We start from the raw sequence: 18,429 nt of genomic DNA, 5'->3' as shown, positions 1-18,429 counted from the left end.
CAACATACATGAGCATCTGCCATTTGCTAAGCAGACAATAGTTTAGGGAGGGGACAAACAGAGGACATGCCATGTTGTGAAAGAGATAAGTGCCATAGGGAGGGAACAGAATTGCAGGAGGGTGCATTTTAACTGGGTGGGAGATGGGATCATAGTGGGTCTTAATGAAAAGGAAAGATTTGAGCAAAGACTGGATGGAAAGAAGGGCAGGAGACATGTGGGGTTTGGGGAAAAGAGTGTTCTAAGCAAAGGAACAGCCAGTGCAAAGGCCCTGAGGTAGGATGTGGGTAGAGCAAAGGGAGGAGAAGGGGAAAGTGGGAGCAGAGGAGGTGAGAGGGCGGGGGCATTAAATTAGCGTGAGTCTTTGGTTATTGCTTTGAGTGGGTAGGAGCCGTGGGAGGGATGTGAGCAGAGGAGGAACATAACCAGGGTGGTAGCCACAGTAATGATGAGCAATGCCAGTGTTTTGGATGTGAGAAAGAGAAAGACACAAGATGTCTGGTTTGAGCAACTGGAAGGACAAAGTTGCCACCAGGTGAGCTGAAGGAGGCTGGAAAGAGCAGGTCCAAGGGGCAATCAGGTTTTGACTTGCTGAGTTTGAGATGCTGACTAGATATCAGTGTGGAAATGTGTCCAAACTGGAAGTGTGCCTTTGGAGAGCTGTGCCTGCCCAGGATGGGCACTGAGGCCTGAGCAGGGAGAGTCATTCTCTATGAACCTTGAGTTTACCATCCACTGCCTGTGCCTGCTCTCCTCATCCTCCCAACATCTGGGGCTCACTACCTTTATAATCAAGCATGGTGGAGGTGAATTTTGCCAGCCTCAGTGTAGGAACAGCCTGCCTTGATACCCACAGTCAGTCAGTGGGTGCTCACAGGGCACTGCTGTGTGCAGAGCTCACTGCTGGGCCTTGCACATGTTGTGCCCTTTGTTTGGACTCCCCTCCCATTCTGCAGTGCCACCTTCACTTAGCTAGCCCCCTAGGCCAGGTCAGGCTCCTCCCAGTGCATCCAGCCCTCCACATCTTACTGGACTCCCCTTCTCTCTGCTCATCAGGCTCTGATCTGGATCAGATGACAGTCTGCTCTACTTGAATTCCGAGCTCCCAAGGGTAGGCCTACATCTGCCTTCCTCACCATCGAATCTCTCTCTGTACCCATAGTAGGTACATAGTAACCATCTGAATGAATGAATAAGTGAGAAGTGATCTATTTGGGAATTTACTGAAAGTTAGAAACATCTGCAAAAGTATTTTGACAGTAGTGAGCCCTGATGGTTCAGTGACCTGTTTCTCTTCAAGCCAACAACATAGGATGATGAGGCAGTGTGGTTCCTCTCTGGCTGGCCGTGCCAGAAGGGTGGGGCTGCTAGGGAGGCACTTCAAGCCCCTTCATTGCTGCAGCTGTGGATCCTTCGCAGCCCATAGAGGGGATTTGCATTGCTAAAGAGTTCACCACAGAGCATCTGAGAGTAACAGGTTCATGGTGCATGGCAAGGCAGGTTGAACACTCACATTTTATTTACATGCAGCTTGGCTTGCTCTGAGAAGCCAGGCAGCAGTGAGAAGCAGATCCTGGAGGAAGTGAATGTTCTCTCTATACCTGGTCCAGGCTTGCTGGTGGTGGGATTTGAGGTACCCAGGGCTGTGAGACAACATTCCTACAGCAGGATAGCTCTGGAGAGCTGTAAGGAAGAACTTCCCCATTGCACCTGGCTTTGGCTTGCTTGGAGAGGCACTAGGGTCCCTGATATAGGGATGGGCCAGCCTGCTTCTTAAAGTTGGGAAAGTCATAAATGAGGGTTGACTTTTACCTGTACCCTGTTTTCTAAGGCCATTGGAGTCCACCTTAGGGATTAGGGACAAAATCAGGACTCTGGAATCAAACTTCACTGGGTTCAAATTCTGGTTTGGGGCTCAGCACCTGTGGCTCAAGCAACTAAGGCGCCAGCTACATACACCTGAGCTGGTGGGTTCGAATCCAACCAGGGCCGACCAAACAACAATGATGGCTGCAACCAAAAAATAGCCGGGCATTGTGGCAAGCACCTGTAGTCCCAGCTACTTGGGAGGCGGAGGCAGGAGAACTGCTTGAGTCCAGAAGTTGGAGGTTGCTGTGAGCTGTGATGTTACAGCACTCTACCCAGGGTGACAACTTGAGGCTCTGTCTCAAAAAAAAAAAAAAAAAAAAAAAAAATATATATATATATATCCTGGTTTGGCATCGACTAGATATGTGTTCTTGAGAAAGTTGCTCCATCTCCACAGGCCTCAGAGTCATCCATAAAATGGGCATGAATTGGTTTGCACCTGGCTAACGGTAGTGTGTGACATCAGTGGGAGTCACATTCAGAGTGTCCAGCACAGAGTAGGTGCTCTGCATCAACATTTCCTTTCTTGGGTCCTTGGCTACCTGCTGCCTGCTGAATTTGGAGCCTCTCTCTTACTGCAGGCTGGCAGGCACCATTCTGTTACGGTGAAGATGTTCTGATAAATTTATCCCCATGTGTTTCCAGAAGATTCACCTTCACCAGGCTCCTAGCTAAGCTTTGCAGGGAGTTTGGTGATGGGACCAGGCTGCAGCCTCAACCTGCAGCGAGGCTTGGTAAAATGCAGTGGGGACTGTGGGTTTGAGATGGAATCCAAGAAGGACCCTGGTGGAAGTGACTTGGCCAGCTAGAGGAGAGACAAGACCAGAGAACAAAGCCAGCACTGATGGTTTGAGTTCTGAAGTCTTTGCTTGACTTCTCCTCTGTACCTGGATGTCCTTAGGGCTTGCAAGCTTTCACAGAGGTCACTGCCCTGAGGGGGAAAAAGGACCCTGTCCTCTTCAAGGCTGGAGGCCATGTTGAGGACACACACAGAGGACAGCTATTTGTGGCTTAGTGAGGGTTTGAGTCATGCTGGGGGGTGGGGAGGATGTGCAAGAGGGGAGATGGGGACATGTGAATCACAGAATCTGACCAGAGTGCTTTGTAACATGTGGACTGGGTCTGTCCTGTCACCTCTAGTCAAGTTCCAGCTACTATGTGGGGCACAAACAGGAGGCAAGCTTCTGGGCTTCTCCCTGACACACCTGATGACCCTCCACAGGTGCCTCAATCCTGCTCTATACTCCCTGAGACCAGGCCTGAGGGTGGCTCTCCCATTACAGCACCTGGTTATTGCACACAGGAATGCAGCAGTATGTCCACTTCCTGATAGCTGATCTTGTGGAACTCCAACTTACCTGTTTGTTAAATGGGCCTGGGCAGGTGTTACATTCCCATCATGTCTGACTACCTGGGGAATGTGCTAGGGAGAGGAAGTGTTGCCTACCCCAAAATGCCTCCAGTCTGTGTCAGTGGCTGGGGCAGGTAGCTGCAGCCTGGGGAACAAATAGAGGATCCTGGGTACAGTGGATGGCAGAGAGCTATCCCAGTGCCCCTGGCCAGAACACTTTCTTTCCCCCAGGGAGTCCTCAGCTGGTTCAGGAGCTCCTCTTGCTGCTTGCTAAATCTTAGCTCTAGACTACTGAGAAATTAACAGACAATGACACCTGGGTGCTGGCACCTTGGAGACCCATATGCCTTAGTTATCAGGGGAGGTGCTGGTTTTATCTTGGACCTCAGGAAAGGATTCTCCCACCACCCTTATGTGGTAAGCTATAAATCAGTGGCTCATTTGTGGCTGCCTGGCTCTGTGTACCAGGAGTTTCTTAGCATACTACAAACACAGGAACAAACTGAATGTTGGGGTAATGGGAGCTACAGAGGCCTCTATGGATCCCAATACCAGGATCTTCAGGACAGCCTTAATGTTTGTAATGATTATTTACTAAATACAAGTCATGTTTTTACAGTGCTGCCTTCTAAAATATGTTTATACTCTTGAGACCAGGAGCATATTGGGGCTTCACATAGGATTTTGCTGAAAAAAATAAAAGGCAGATTATCTTGCTGTCAGAGCAGTTTGAAAACCACCAGTGTGGCTCAACTTTGTCACCACAGATGGGAAATCAAGGTGCAGATGGAAATGGATGATCCAGCACAAAGCTCATGGACTCTGGTCCCAGGAACGAGAGCTTGAGTGAGCAGGAGAAAGTGCCATGGGGCAGGAAGTGGGTAGAGGTGCTGTGCCTGTGTTTGGGGACACAGTGACAGAGATAAGGTGGAGGACAACCTGGGGCTGGGTCACTCCTCCACATTTTCTTCTTGCTTCCTAGAAGAAGTGGCTGCCAGAGCACCAGGCCCTTCTGGGAGAACCATGAATTATGCACAGAAGCCACAGACCTGGGCAGGCCTATGGTAAATGAGCCTTAATAATTCATGAGGAAAGAAGCCAGAGCAAGGGAGGGCCTCCTGGGCCAGCCTTGGGGCAGCCACCACACTTGCAACTCCTCTACAGGCTCCTGCTGCCCACCCTACCTCCTGGTTCCTGTGGCCAGCCACACACATAGACTGGGAGGGTGGCTGGGAGGTCACTGGACTCTGGGGAGCATATTTGCTCAGCAAAAGGCCTGTTCTTCCAGGCCGGAGAGCAGGAGCTTTGTCCTTAAGGGTCACAGCCCAAGGCAGAAGCAAACAGTAAATGAGAGGCTGTCTCATGGAATATTAGCTTAAATAAAAACTCCAGGAGGGGACATAAAAATCATTTGCTGTTGAGGGGTGCATTTTAAAGTGGGGGGTCAAAGTGGACTTCACTGAGCAGGGGATACGTGTGCAGATACCTGAAGGAGATGAAAGAGGACCTGTGTACTTCCAAGGTCAGACTATTCCAGGCAGAGGGAATAGCATGTGCAAGGGAATGTAGGGGTATGTTTAAGCCACACTGAGGGGCCAGTGTAGCCTGAGGAGCGAGGTCAGAAAGGCCACTGGGGCTACAGCCACTGGATGGATTGTGGCTTTTCCTCTAGAGCCGTGGAGCTATATAGCACGATATTAACAGAGGGACACAATTTCCACAGGACACTCTAGCTATATGTAGAATGGATTGGGAGGGGGCAGGGCAGAAGCCAGAGACCAGGGAACTGGCATCTACATCAGTCCAGGATTAATGATGGCTGCCCATGCCAGGCTGGGGTCAGGGAGGGTAGTAGGCAGTGGCAGATTTGGGCACACTGTGAAGGTGGAGCCGATAGGACTTGGATGTGGGTGTGAGAGAAGGTGAGTTCTAGGTCACCCCCGAAGCTTTTGGCTTGGACAGAGGGGGCTACCTTCAGCTGAGGTGAGGAGGCAAGGATGAGGGAAAGGGGAGCAGGTCTAGAGGGAGGTCAGGATCTCAGTATTAGACACATTCAGTTTAAAAGGCCTTCTAGACATCCAAGTGGCCATGCCATGCCAGCAGCTAGCAGTTCAAGACTGGTATCCTAAGCTGGTGCACGTGCAGCCTGATTCCTGTTTAGGAACCCTGCAAACTTAGATTCATCATTCAGTCACTCTGTGCCTTAATATCCCACTCTGAGGATTGGGTGTGATGAACTGACTGCTGTGAAGATGAATGAAAGCAGTGCAGGGAGATCCCTGACCTGTCACACTGTGACCTCTGCTCACAGGTGCAGGACCCAGGCAGGGAGGGCCCTTAGGATATGGATCCACCAACGGCCCCCTAGAGGCCTTATACTACCTTCTTTGATTAGAGAGGGAAACTGAGACCTCCAAAAGCCAAGCTACAGAGCCAAGTGGCTCCCCCATCTCTGAGTAATGCTGCTTCCTGGCCTACCTTGTTCCTTCCCCCCAGTTTTTCCTGTCTTGTCCCATCCCATCAGACCATTACGAGTAAATATTGGGCTGGACCTGGCAACCTAATTAAAGCTGGTGACTGTTCACTTTTAGGCTGAGAGGGAGGCACAGGCTTGCTGCCTCTCAGCTGAGTTACCAATTAGAAGGAAAAGCTCTTTCTCAGCAAAGAAAGGGAAGGGACAGCCCCATAATTAATAACCTCATTAAGGGGCAGTATTTGGGCAGGGTCCCAAGGCACAAGTAGTTGAGACCAATGGATTTGGACTAATGCAAGCTTCAGCAACATAGGCCCCTCCCCCAACTCCCCAGAGTTTCTGAGGCTCCCTTGTGATAAACAGGGAGCTGGGTGGTTGAGTGTGGGAATGGTGCTCCTGGAAGTGTCATGTTGCTCACTCTAAGTATCCCTTTAACTGAATCACTGACAGATTAAAGATGGACCAGTTCCCTTTGAGATCTATGCCTCAGTTTACCTGCTTATAAAATGGTGGGTGGGTGGCTAGCTGGGGTGCCTTAATCTATCATGAATCAGCTTAACAAGCATGTTTCCTTCTCACTCTATTCTCAGTTTTCCCCTCCATGATGTATGTAGGGCCCCCACATCTCAAGGCACTGTGATTTTGATGGCCTTCAGTAGGTTGCCTAGGGTGGCCTCTGGGGAATAAGTGACCTCTGCTAGACTCTTGCCTTCTGCTGATCCTGCCATCCTTAAGAGGCCCTGAAAGATGCCATGGCCTGAGAGTCTTCTGTCCTGAGTGGACAAGCAGGAAGAAAGGTCTGTTCACAGAACACTTTGCTCTACCCCAGGGTTTCCCAGGTACTAGCCAGGGAGGTCTCTCCGGTGTCAGGTCTCAGGCAGTGTAGGGAGGGGTTGGAGGCCCCAGTCTAAGGAGGAGGCACAGCCATCCCACATTTAGGGAAGTGCAGGTCTCAGGAGGGAGACTGGACTGGTGGAGAGCAGCCCTGCCATCCCTCATGGGGCAGTTGGCATTGCGAGCATCCTCACGTGGGGCCATGGTTTCTACTTGCCTCCTGTTTGGGTCCTGGGAAGTGGATGGAGTGGTGAAATTTACCTCCAGTTTCTAAAAGGAAAACTGAAGCCTAAGAGGACATGTCTTGTTCAAGGTCTTGGCAAGAGGGCTAAAACTGAACACTCAGTCTAGGTAAAGAGAGACATCACCTGAGTGGTCAGAGAGGACTGGCCTGGGGTTGTGGCTCCAGAGATAGCACAATCCTGGAGGGCAGCCTTAAGCTTTTCTGCCATTGCAGCAGGGATAGAGTCTCAGGGGACGTGCCAACCGTATCTCAAGTCCTGCTTTGGCGGGGACCACAACTGCTTTCTGAACTTTGACCACTGGGGGAAGCAAACCATCTCTAGGCTGGGTTGGGGGAATGGCCCCCTCGCTCACTGCCAGCTTATCTTCCCCTGGGGCAGGGTCAGCCTGACACAGTCCCCCAGGCTCTCCTGGGCTGTCTTCATGGCTATGTCTTGCTGTCACTCCTCCCATACCTCCCCATGTCTGTCTCTTTTTTCTTCAGAAAACTGCAAAGGCACTGAGGTGGGAGGTGGCAGGTCAGTTGAAATATAACCAGAGTAATTAATACCACTTTATTTTACATTGTTGCCTGCACCAGAGCTGAAAGAATAATTGGCTAGCCTGTCATGAGAGAAGCAAGAGACGTGGGGCTCCACCACTGCCGAGTTTGGTTCCACATACCCTTGGTGACAAGTGGCTTCTGCTGTATCTGCTCCCTAACACCCAGGCCTGCCTCAGTCTAGTCCTATCCCTGGCATCTATCCCCTCTGCTTCCCTCTGCTGTCCCACCCTCAGTAACCACCGGCTCAACACCACCTCAGCACCCCCAGTGGCTGACCTGCCAAGCTGAGTAGAGAGCTGCAGATTGCTTGTAGGCCCCTGGTTCAAGAGTTTATCCAGACAGGGTGTCTGGTAGAGGCAGTAGAGCTCTGATGACAAAAAAGGCCTCCATGTGAGTGGCAAGAAGGCCTGAAGAGGCAGAGCTTGGGGGTTCCAAGTCCCTGGCTCCCTACCAGGCCTTGGCCTCTTCTAGGCCAGCCCCTCTGCTCTTGAATAAAGCCCCACCCCGTTCCCTTCTTGTCCCTCTGCTGGGTCAAGCCGCCCACACCTACCCGTGCCCTCTGAGGGTGAACCTGCTGTGTCACCTGTCTCTGGATTTTTGATTTGTTTAATTATAGATGAGTATTCTGCATAATTTATTCCAAAAGCTGGATTATACTGTACAATTAAATCACATTCTGATCAACAACTTCACATATAAAATTAACAACTGACAACAGTTTAATCTATGCTGCTTGCATCTGCACACAAGGCCTGGCTCTTCCCCTTTTACCCCATCCCCCTCCTACCCCTCCTGTTCCCCTCCTTCTCTTTTTCCTCTCCCTTCTCTGAGTGAGCATTTACAGCTGGCCTCTGAGCTGGATGCCCCCACCTGAGTGCTCTGCAGTGTGGCCCAGGGCCTCCCCAGCCTTCTTATAGGAGTCTCAGTGGTTCTGCCTGCTAAAGGGTCCTCAGCTGCAGCTCCTCACCCTATACATGGATGACTTTTCTCCCTTTCCTGATAGTGACACCCCATTCTCCCCGCGCCCCCTCAGTTCTGAAACATGCCGGGAAGAGGCCTAGCATCCCACAACACTTGATGTTGTCTTCTTTCCTGTGGAGCTACCTCAGCCTCCACCCTCCCTGCCAGGTGTAGGCATTCATTCAAAGGTTTCCTGAGCCCTCAAGTTCTTAGATCTTGGGCTCTCGGGGGACTCCCTAGTAATAATGATACCTATCAAGGTTTCCATGTGGATTTATCTATTAAAATTATTTAGCCAGGCAGGGCATCAGATCTGTAATTCTAGCATTCTGGGAGGCCGAAGGTGGAGGATCACTTGAGCTCAAGAGTTTGAGACTACCCTGAGTAAGAGCAAAATCCTGTCTCTACCAAAAATAGAAAAATTAGCCAGGATGGTGGCGCACACCTGTAAGCTACTCAGGAGGCTAAGGCAGGAGGATCACTTGAGCCCAGGAGTTTGAGATTGCAGTGAGCTATGATGATGCTACTGTACTGTAGCCTGGGGAACAGAGGGACTCTGTATCAACCCCACTCCCAGCAAAGATACTATTCAGCCCATCTCTATTACTCCCATTTACAGATGGAAAAGCAGAGGTTTCAGGATGCAGAACTCTTCAAAGTCACACAGCTGGCAGAGGCAGCCTCTCCTCTGAGGGTCTTTTGAGGCTGCCTTATACTGGAAGGATGGGGTTATGGAGCTGATGGAGGCAGAACAGGTCTGGCTTCTCTCTAAGTGTATGACCCTGCACCCATCCTTGTCAGGATCCTCAGTTTTCTTGTCTGTGACATGGAGCCACAGTGCCTTCACCACCCCATTCCCCAGGCTTGGGTACTTTGAGGATGTGGCTCTCATGCCCACACCAGTAAGCCACTGCAGCCCCAGGCTGCATGCATTTATCTCTTCCCAGACACTGTTCCCTCACCATCTTGTTAATTTGGTACTTAGAAGCAACATCATCTCAATGAAGAGCATGGACGATCACAAGGATGTGAGGAGCCAGCAGGTGGACCTCCCTGTGTGGCCTGTGGGCAACACTGCCTAGCCAGAGAGGCATTGGCTGAGCTGGGCACTGGTGTCCAAGTTGATGGGTGCTTTGGAAGGATTCAGTCAGTTTGCCTTTGCCCTGGTGAGTGAGGCCATGGGTCCTGACGCATTCCTCATCCTCCTGAAGCCCCCATGCCCTTCTCGTGGATTGAGTATGACCGCTTGGCAAGGGGTCAACTTGGCTTGGTGGTTAGCTGTTCCAGCCTCAAGGTAGGAAAGCTGCAGGTACATAGTTGCCCCTTAGAGCCAGAACTGGGACACTGGCCAAACCCTAGAACCCACAGTTACATCTCTGTGATGATGGCCTGAATTGTCCATTGTGTTCTTTTTAACTCTAGGACATACATATTGCCTTCCTAATTGGGTTTGATTTAGGTGAATAATCAGAGTAACTTGTTTTCCCTGGCATTATGCTGAGAGGCAGTGAGCTGGAGCCTGGGGTCTGCACAGCAGGATGTCCAGGATGCCAGAGTAAGAACTAGACCACCCTAGAACCTGGGAGGGTAGTGTGTGTGTCCTCATATGTCATGGCAGGCCAGTCCCTGCAGCCCCTAGCAGAGTCTAGAGCTGCTCAGCCTGGGGGTGGAAGAGGGGAGATGGTGTATGTGTGTTTGAGAGAGAGAGAATATATGTGTGTCTTGGGGAAGAATTGGGCTTTATCCTGAGATTTGGCTCTTCTAAAAATTATTTTAGTGTTGATTTTTAGATGAAATGATGGTGATTATAATAATAATGTGTTGTCTGAGCAAAATAAAACATGGCATTCGTGTCTGTTCTCCCAATTAATTTTCTTTTACTTGTCTGTGAAATCCTAGAAACAAAGACATATAGACATACTAGAAAAGAGTCAACAGCCTGGGGTAGAATCAGTGGTGTACTAGTAAATGTTTACAATTTGCTCTCCAGGGGGAAATAAACATAGTTTCTAGCATTTGCCAATTTCTGTGGTGTAACTATTCCTATTATGACCTATATCAAGCTCTCAAGTTGATAGCACTGAATGCAGAAGTGAGAAGAGGTGCACATGATTGGTTTTTGTGAGTTAGCTCTTGCAGCTCCAGCATACTTCTGGGTCAAATCCAATGTTCACTACTTCATGGATAGGTGACTTGGTCAGGTCACTTAAATGTTCTATGCCTCAGTTTCCTCAGTTAGGGATGATAATGTTTACTTCTTTGAGAAGATTGAAGTAAGAAAACAGGTAACGGGTGGTGCCTGTGGCTTAAAGGGTTAGAGCGCTGGCCCCATGTGCCGGAGGTGGTGGGTTCAAACCCAGCCCTGGCCAAAAACTGAAAATAAATAAATAAATAAATAAATAAATCTTAAATTTATAAAAGAAAGCAGGTAACATGCTGGCATTGCCCCTTGTACATAGTGGGTGCCCTTGTACATATTACTCCCAGGAAGGATTATGATTGGCATTTTGTCCCCTAGACGAGTGAATGCTGAGATCAGAGTTGATACCAGCTAAAGGTTCCCTTTGGAGATCACATCCTGACTCTGCCTATTTGTTTGTCACCTGCCTGGCTAGACACAGTACTGTGTGGCAACCCATCCCAACATTAGGCTCCAGGCTCCATCTGAGGAGCACAGAAAGGCCATCTGCTCCATTGTCCACTCTCAGCCAGGCCCAAGAGATCAGCACCTGGTAGCCAGGGGCTGAGCAGACTCTCAAGTCTGCTGCACTCTGCCCTTTCCAGGCTGAAGGCTGGGGCCTGATTGCCCTTCTTAGCTGAGCCTGCAGCCTGCCCTCCACTCGAACTCAGGGTTAGAGTTTCCCCTGTGGTGGTGAGTGGAGGAGGGAACCAGGCTGTGGCTCAGCCAGCAACAAGCCGAAGCTAATACCTCTTTCTTTTGATGTTGATTTTTTTTTTTCCATCACGGTCCTGACATTCAGCTTGGCAAATTGCAATTAGTGATCTGCCCGCCTCCTCCTCTGAGTTCCCATGCCAACCGACCCGGGCACACACAATGGTGTGAGCCCAGCTCCCCAACCCCAAGCCTGAGAAGGGATGTAGAGTAGGGGGCTGGGTAAAGGCTTAGGCTCTTCTGACCCAGGGAACCAGAAGAGAGACCTGTCTCTGAGTGGCTCTATGGAGGTGGCAGGCCCAGGGAGGAGTGGTGGGGCTAGTTGCAAGCTATACTTACTGGGGTACCTCCAGAGCCTTGGGACTGGCCTCACCTTACCCATCCTGTGCCCTGTGGGCTAGGCTTAACCCATAGCTTATTTCTTAATAAATCTTTGTGTTAATTCTATGGCCCTGCTTGGAAGGGCCTCATCTGCAGAATGGGAGTGTGTTAAGTGAGAAGGGGAAATTGAGATAAATTTTCAGATGCATGAGAGCAGGAGCCTTGGTCACAGCAAAGAGCACATTGGACTGTGTGGACAATGTTTCTCTGGCTGTACTCTGTCAAGGACTTGTGTGGTTTTGCTCACCTGATGTGGTTCAGCCTAAAAAGGGGTCATAGGTTTGAACTCAGATGAGGTCTCTCCCCACGTACCTTTCCTTTTCCTGACTGCAGTGCTGAGAATATAGGACTATGGGACCAACTGTCCATCCTGTTTACTCACAAAGATCCCTGTACAGTACCCTTGACTCATCTATTCTCATGTGTACTTGTGACAAGTGTTCCCTTTCCTCCCCTTCCTCAGGTGCCACCTGGCTTTGGGGACAGGAGGCTCCAAGATCCAGCGAGGCCTCCACTGGCTCCCTCATGCCCCCTTCCTCCATGATGCCCAGAAGTCCCCATGTTCAGAGCAGCCTATATCAAGAGGTGGCCCCAGGCCAGGCATAGTGGCTCATGTCTGTAATCCTAGTGCTCTGGGAGGCTGAGGTGGGTCGATTGCCTGAGCTCACAGGTTCGAGACCACCCTGAGCCAGAGCAAGACCTCCATCTCTAAATATAGCCAGGCATTGTGGTAGGTGCCTATAGTCCCAGCTACTCAGGAGGCTGAGGCAAGAGAATCACTTGAGCCTAGGAGTTTGAGGTTGCTTGAGCTGTGACGCCATAGCGCTCTACTGAGGGCAACAAAGTGAGACTGTGTCTCTTAAAAGAAAAAAACAAAAGAGGTGGCCCTCAAATTATCCCCCTTTCCAAAGGGGGACACAGAGACAGATGGCTTAAGACTTTCTTAGGGTATCATCAGTGTGAAAAGACTTGCTTGGGCTATGACTCAAGGGGATTGTGGGGCTTGCCAGGCCCCCAGGAAAGGGTGAGATAGTTTATAGTACACAGGAATGGATGCATTCTTATGGGACACCTGGCAGTGAGACTCAAATGAACACACACCTGTTAACCAGGAAAAGGTATGCGCCGTCTGAACTGGACCTCCACATGTCCTCTGCTTAGATGAGGCCAAGAAAGGCAGAAACCTGACCATTCTCCCTCCCACCCCACCCCCTATTGGCTCCCTCCATCTCTCCTCTCTGGTGCCCAGAAGTCCCCACCTTCAGAGGAGCTACATCAAGGGCTGGCTCTTCATGGGTGAAAAATAGTCTCCCTGCAGGCTTTTTTGAGCTGTTGAACTTCCTTGGTGCATTTATAATACACTCTTTTCTCCTCCCTGGCTGGCCAACAGAGCTGGGGTTACCGGGTCTGGACTTCAAAGGGGACTCAGGCATGTTCTGGTTCCTTGCCTCTGTTTCTCTTCTAGTGAAAATTGGGATATAAGTGGGTGGCTGCCCTTGGTCCCCTCTGGGCTTTTTGGGGATGGGCTGTGCCAGCTCTAGGTGAGCCCTCCTGATAGCTCTCTCCTCTCTCTGCACACAGAATGCAGCACTGGGCCCGACGCCTGGAGCAAGAGGTCGACGGTGTAATGCGGATTTTTGGAGGTGTGCAGCAACTCCGTGAGGTGAGCTGGGTCACTTGCTTTTTCCCTCAGGGACCCTCTTCTGAGGAAATGGGGAAGACCTTCAGAAATAAGGAGTGAGTGTGATTTGGCACGGTTGAGGTCCAGCATAGTGGAACACAGCTGGGCCCATGGGCATAGGTGGGGGAAATGACTAGAAAAGTAGTGGCCCCTTGGATCTTGGCCTGAGGTGATTGTTCCAGTGATGACTAGACTCTGATGACAACCCTTGTCACTGAAAGGATATTGGGGCTTTCAGGTTTCCAGGAAGGTGAGGTCTGTGTTTGAGGCAATGCCCAGGGTGGGAGAACAGGCCCTTGAGGAGCCAGTTGATCCAGGGTGCACAGAAGCCAAAGGGACAGTCCACAAAAGGGATGGGATGGCCAGTTTCAGCAAACCCAAAAGTGGTATATGAGGCGCTGTAGCACAAGATGAGACGAATGGAAATCTTGTGCCTGGTGGGATGAGGGATCAAGGTACGGGAGGTTGATTGATTAGGCGCCAGCCACTACATTCATCCTGGGAGATTATGTTAATGTTTGAAATAGTGATGTGAAGAGCAGGCCATCCGTCACCCCCAGAAGGCTGCAAAATGTGTTGCTGTCAGGCCACGGGCTCTCAAGCCATTGCTCTTTATGTAGAGATGCAGAGGCTTGGAGAGCTATGCTTTTGGAGCAGTGGAGGTAAGACTTCCAGGAAGTGGGTCTTTGAGGATCTTGTTGCTGGGGACTTGGGCTGGGAAATACTGGCCAGAACTGAGCAGAGGATATTGGGACCTCCTACTGATAGTTGGCCTGAGAACAGCACAATAAACCAACTTGCCATTGGTGGTTTAGCTGAGAGTCTAGGTCTAGGGTTTGGTGATTCTATATGCACTGTATTTCTGTCATCCCTGCTGATCAGGGCCAGTATGTAACCTCAATGAGACAGGGACTGTGAGGTTGTCCACAGTCCTTTCCTCATGCTTGGCTTAGCTGGTACTCAGGAAATGGGGTGGCCATGGCTGATGTTAGCCGCTATGGATATAGGACCTCTGGCATAGGATGGGGCTAATTAGGGTGGCTAATTAGGTGGTAAAATGATGGGTGGGGGGTCCAGGTTCAGAGGTCTGAGGCTCCAGCTTGCTGGGTGTCCTCCCTGCAGTGGCCTAGCATTTCTGAGCTTCCCTCTCCTGGTTGCTGGGCTCGAATTACAGTAACCCCATCATGCTCTCTTCCTGTGAACTCTCAATGACTCAGCCACACTTGGAGGCCAGCATAGCTTTCCAGAGAAAGCACTGTAGCAAAAGCTGTTCCGGAACAGGAGTCAAATTGGGCTCAGGAATGGCACTAGCACTAAGTGGCAACTGCCAAATACAGCTGTGTAGGTAAATGAAGGAATAATAGTTTCCTGGAATGTATATCCTGCACTTTTCCAAATTTCATGTTGGGACCCATGTGTATACCACATAAGGAGTTAATCATGCACCTCCAGTCAACAGTCCTCCATGCTTTGAATCCTTAGCATGGGGACATAGTTTATTTTATACTCATGGGCAACTAAGACCCTGAAACATTTCTCATTGACCCTGTTTGTCAATGAGAAAATAATGTACACACATCATGCCTCAGACTCAGATCTGTCTAGACCATTGAATTTACTAGATGATGAGGACCAGACATGGAACCCCAGCTTAGCCTAACCACTATGTGTCCCTTGGTGAGTCCTGGACCCTCTCTGATCCTCATTCTTGACACATGACAAGGCATGGAAGTCTCACTGGAGCATGAGGTGGTGAGAATAGCAATGGACAGGCTGATGCAAGATATGCTTCCTTTTTCAGAAATCAAATTTGAGTTTCCCTCATCGATCATTTTCATTCTTAGGCTGTGTTCCCTTTCTTTCTGATGGGACTTGACTAATTCCAGACACTTTCATACTTGAGCATGTCCTCCCAACCCCCACCCACCCAGCAGTCACCAATGTAGTCATGTAGCTGGCTTGTGGCAGAGTAGGGAGCTTGGACCCTGGCTCTTTACTCCTGTACTGGTACCCTGTTCCTCCTCCAGCTATGCTTCCCCTCACAAGGGGCAGACGGGATGAGCCTGGGGCAGTGGGGAGTTGGGCTGGAGCAGGGCTGTGCTTGGTGTAGCAGGCAGGCAGAGAAGTGCTGACCTGGTGTCCAGCTTCTCCTGGCAGTCCCTCTGCCTGCTGATGGCTGCCAGCTCTCCAGTGGCTCTCTGTCCTGCTCCAGTTTTTTCTCACCTGCTTCCTCAGCCTCTTACTTCCTGCTGACAGCTCTGGGGCTGCTTCTTGGCACTGGTTACTCTAGTGAGGTATGGGGATGGGGGACCAGATGTAGAGTTCTGGCGAAAGAGAATAACCCTGTCTGAGTAGGAGGGAATGAACTCTGACCCTGACTGAGCCATTGCTCTCCTTCAGATGCATATGAGAGGGCCCGTGTGCCCACCCAGGCCTGGCTCTGATAGTCAATAGGATGCTTGGAGTAGAGCCCTGACCCAGCTGTGGATGCTGCCATGTACCCTGGCACCAGTTCTGTCAAACAGACAGACTCCCCACACCCTGGAGCTGCCCCTGTTCAGATGTTAAGCTGATTCTGAGCTGCCCCCAAACACCTGTAGTTGGGCCCCCTTGGCTTTCTTCATCCTCCCAACACCCTTCCTCCATGGCTGTACTCCTTGCCTGCCCCATCCTAGAGGCTGCTCCACCCCCAGTAGCTTGGAGCCATGAGGGCTGGCAGCTGCAAGAGTGCAGAAACTGCAGACAGTAGCTTTTGGGAACATTTTCCTTGTCTTGGCACTTTCCTCTTCCTGACCTTATCATAACCCCATGAGGGCAGGACTGGGTGCAAACTGCAGGCCATTTGTAGATTGGAAATCAGGATATAGGGGCTGTCTGTGAAGACCACCCATCGTATTTCCTCCTCTAACTCCAGGCTCAATGGTTAGCTGGAGTTCTTGCTGTGATCTGATGCTCTCATACCATCCCACCCCCATCCTTACTCAGATACCCTGAGGCACACCTTCCTGTTCCTGGTACCCTCTCCCCCCTCCACCTCTAGCCCACTCTTGCCCTAAATGGACACAAAATTGTGAATCCTGCTGCTGTCTATCTTCTCCAGAGCCCATGGGAGCTTAGCAAAGTCTCCCAAACCTCTTCTCCACCCTCCCCCATCAGCACCATATTGTCCCCATCCTGGAGGGAGAGTAGAGAGCATATGCTTGGGCTCTGAGCTCATTTACATAATGAGGTTGATCAGGATGAATAATTCATCAGGTGCTAGGGGTACACAGGGGTGGAGGCTGGGATGATGTGGAAATGGGCAGGTCTCTCCTCTCTAAAGTCCAGGTCATGCTGATGGGTACAGCCAAAGACCTACCCCATACTGGCTAAGTGTCTAGGGTACAAGGGGAACAACTCTGGGAACCCTGTGGGAAGGCAAAGCAGGAGAGATTATAGTTAGACATGTGGAAGAGCCAATTGGCTCTTCAGGTTTACAAGCCCTGAAATGGGTTCTTGACCTAGGTGAGACACCTTCCTTGGAGGAACTCTATAGAAGGAAAGGAGAAGACCCTCTGCCTGGCATGCCCCATGGCAGTAAGGAGAGGCTACCTGGTCAGAGCTGGGTCAGGAGCAGGAACCTAGGACAGCCATGTCTGGGGGCCATAGGCTATTCTGGGAAGGCTCAAGCCAAGCCTGGACCCATGGTAACTTTTCCTAGTCCTCATCAGCCCCTATAGCTCACCTGCTGGTCAGGGCAGAAATGGCAGAGAGCTCAACCCCCACCCTCAGCTGCCTAGCCCCCATAATGGCCTTAGCCCAGCTATATGCTGCTATTCTTGTGGTCTTATCATACAAATGGGGAAACCAAGGCCCTGGATGACTGTGTCCACTAGCTATCCCTTCTTTGAGCGGTACAGAGGAGGTGTCATGGCACAGGAGCCACCCTGGAGTAGTCCCCCCCAAGCTGTCTCCTCAGAGAGCAGGACCCTGAGACTTGGAGATCCCAGCCCTAAGTCTTTTGCTCCCTTCTCCACTGTTGTGCTGCTCTGGACAGTCATGGTGATTTAGACCACTGGTGTCCATGTGCCCTCCACTTGTTATAGACAGCCAGGAATAGCATTCCTGCACAGTCCAACCCCATCTTGTCTGCCGCTGGCCATCCCTGAACCCTGTCCACTCAGTGCTCCCTGGGAATATGTAATTAATATTTGCAGAGTGCCACCTCTGGAGCCAGCTCCCAGCATGGACCAGTCTGGCGTGTCCAGGGCCCCTTGCCTGCAGGACTCAGGGTGGTGGGATAGGGTCTCTCTGCAAGTTTTTGAGACAGATCTTTCTCTGAACTCCTCCACCTGACCCTCCTCCCCAGCTGGCACCACGAATCCTGAAACCATGCTGATTCTAGGGGTGCTGGCTGAGACTATGGTCTGTTCCCATTATGGGAGGATGCTCTCTCAGCATCTCAGATGGGGTTAGCAGTGCCCAAGAGTGCCAGGGAACCTGAGGATCTTAGAGGCACAGAAGCAGAAGAGAAGGATGGAAGTTGGGATGGGGGAGGTGCCAGGAGACAGAAGCAGCCCCTAGAGGGCCAGCCAAGGGAAGCATAAGAGATTGTGACTATGTCACCCCACAGTTGGTTTCTCCTTAGGACCACTGTGGTTCACGTGTGCCCCCAAGAGGTAGGCATGCAGCTCTTTGGTCAGGTGGCCCCCCACTGGCATGAGCTGTCACTGGAGAGTCAGGTGAGGAGTGGCAAGGGAGCTTACCCAGGCCCATCACACCCCTCTCCAGGCATCCTGCAGCCTCAGAAACATCATCCCTGGGGCTCTGCACTTGCTCCTTGTGCAGCCCCCACCCCTCCACCCAACGGCCTCCCAGCAAGGCCCAGTGGCACTCTCCTCTCTCCTGGTGTAGATGATTGGGATGTGGGCCACATCAGGGTGGGGGGCGGTGGGGAGGCGCGGGTGTAAAATACGCCACAGGGTAGGGATTGCTGTCGCTCGCCTCTCTAAAAACCCACATATATTATTCTTTAATGGAAAGTTAATTGTCTTATTATTCTCACCATATGGTCCTCTTGCCTGGCACCCAGCAGAGATGCATGGGGCTGGGGTGGGGGCGGGTACTCCTGGGAGGGCGTCTGAAACGTGGTGAGGCTGCTGCTCAAGCTTAATTGGGTACAGAAAGGCGGATGCATAGGAGCCTGACCAAAGCCCTGCCT

The 18,429-nt window shown here is 51.0% G+C and overlaps 1 protein-coding gene across 8 annotated transcripts in view; it reads left to right on the top strand.

Annotated features, from left to right (window-relative positions):
• CACNA2D2 (calcium voltage-gated channel auxiliary subunit alpha2delta 2) overlaps positions 1 to 18,429 on the top strand; it is a 139,742-nt gene that overhangs the window by 13,611 nt on the left and 107,702 nt on the right. For all 8 annotated transcript variants that reach the window (XM_053598433.1, XM_053598431.1, XM_053598432.1 and 5 more), the window contains exon 2: positions 13,130 to 13,211. In XM_053598433.1, coding sequence (XP_053454408.1) covers positions 13,130 to 13,211 — 82 coding nt within the window. The remainder of the gene's footprint in view (positions 1 to 13,129; positions 13,212 to 18,429) is intronic.

The sequence above is a fragment of the Nycticebus coucang genome, chromosome 8, assembly GCF_027406575.1.
Source record: "Nycticebus coucang isolate mNycCou1 chromosome 8, mNycCou1.pri, whole genome shotgun sequence".
In the NCBI taxonomy this organism is placed as follows: Eukaryota; Metazoa; Chordata; class Mammalia; order Primates; family Lorisidae; genus Nycticebus; species Nycticebus coucang.
The sequence above is the reverse complement of the archived record's forward strand: the minus strand, read 5'-3'. Positions and strand labels throughout refer to the sequence as shown.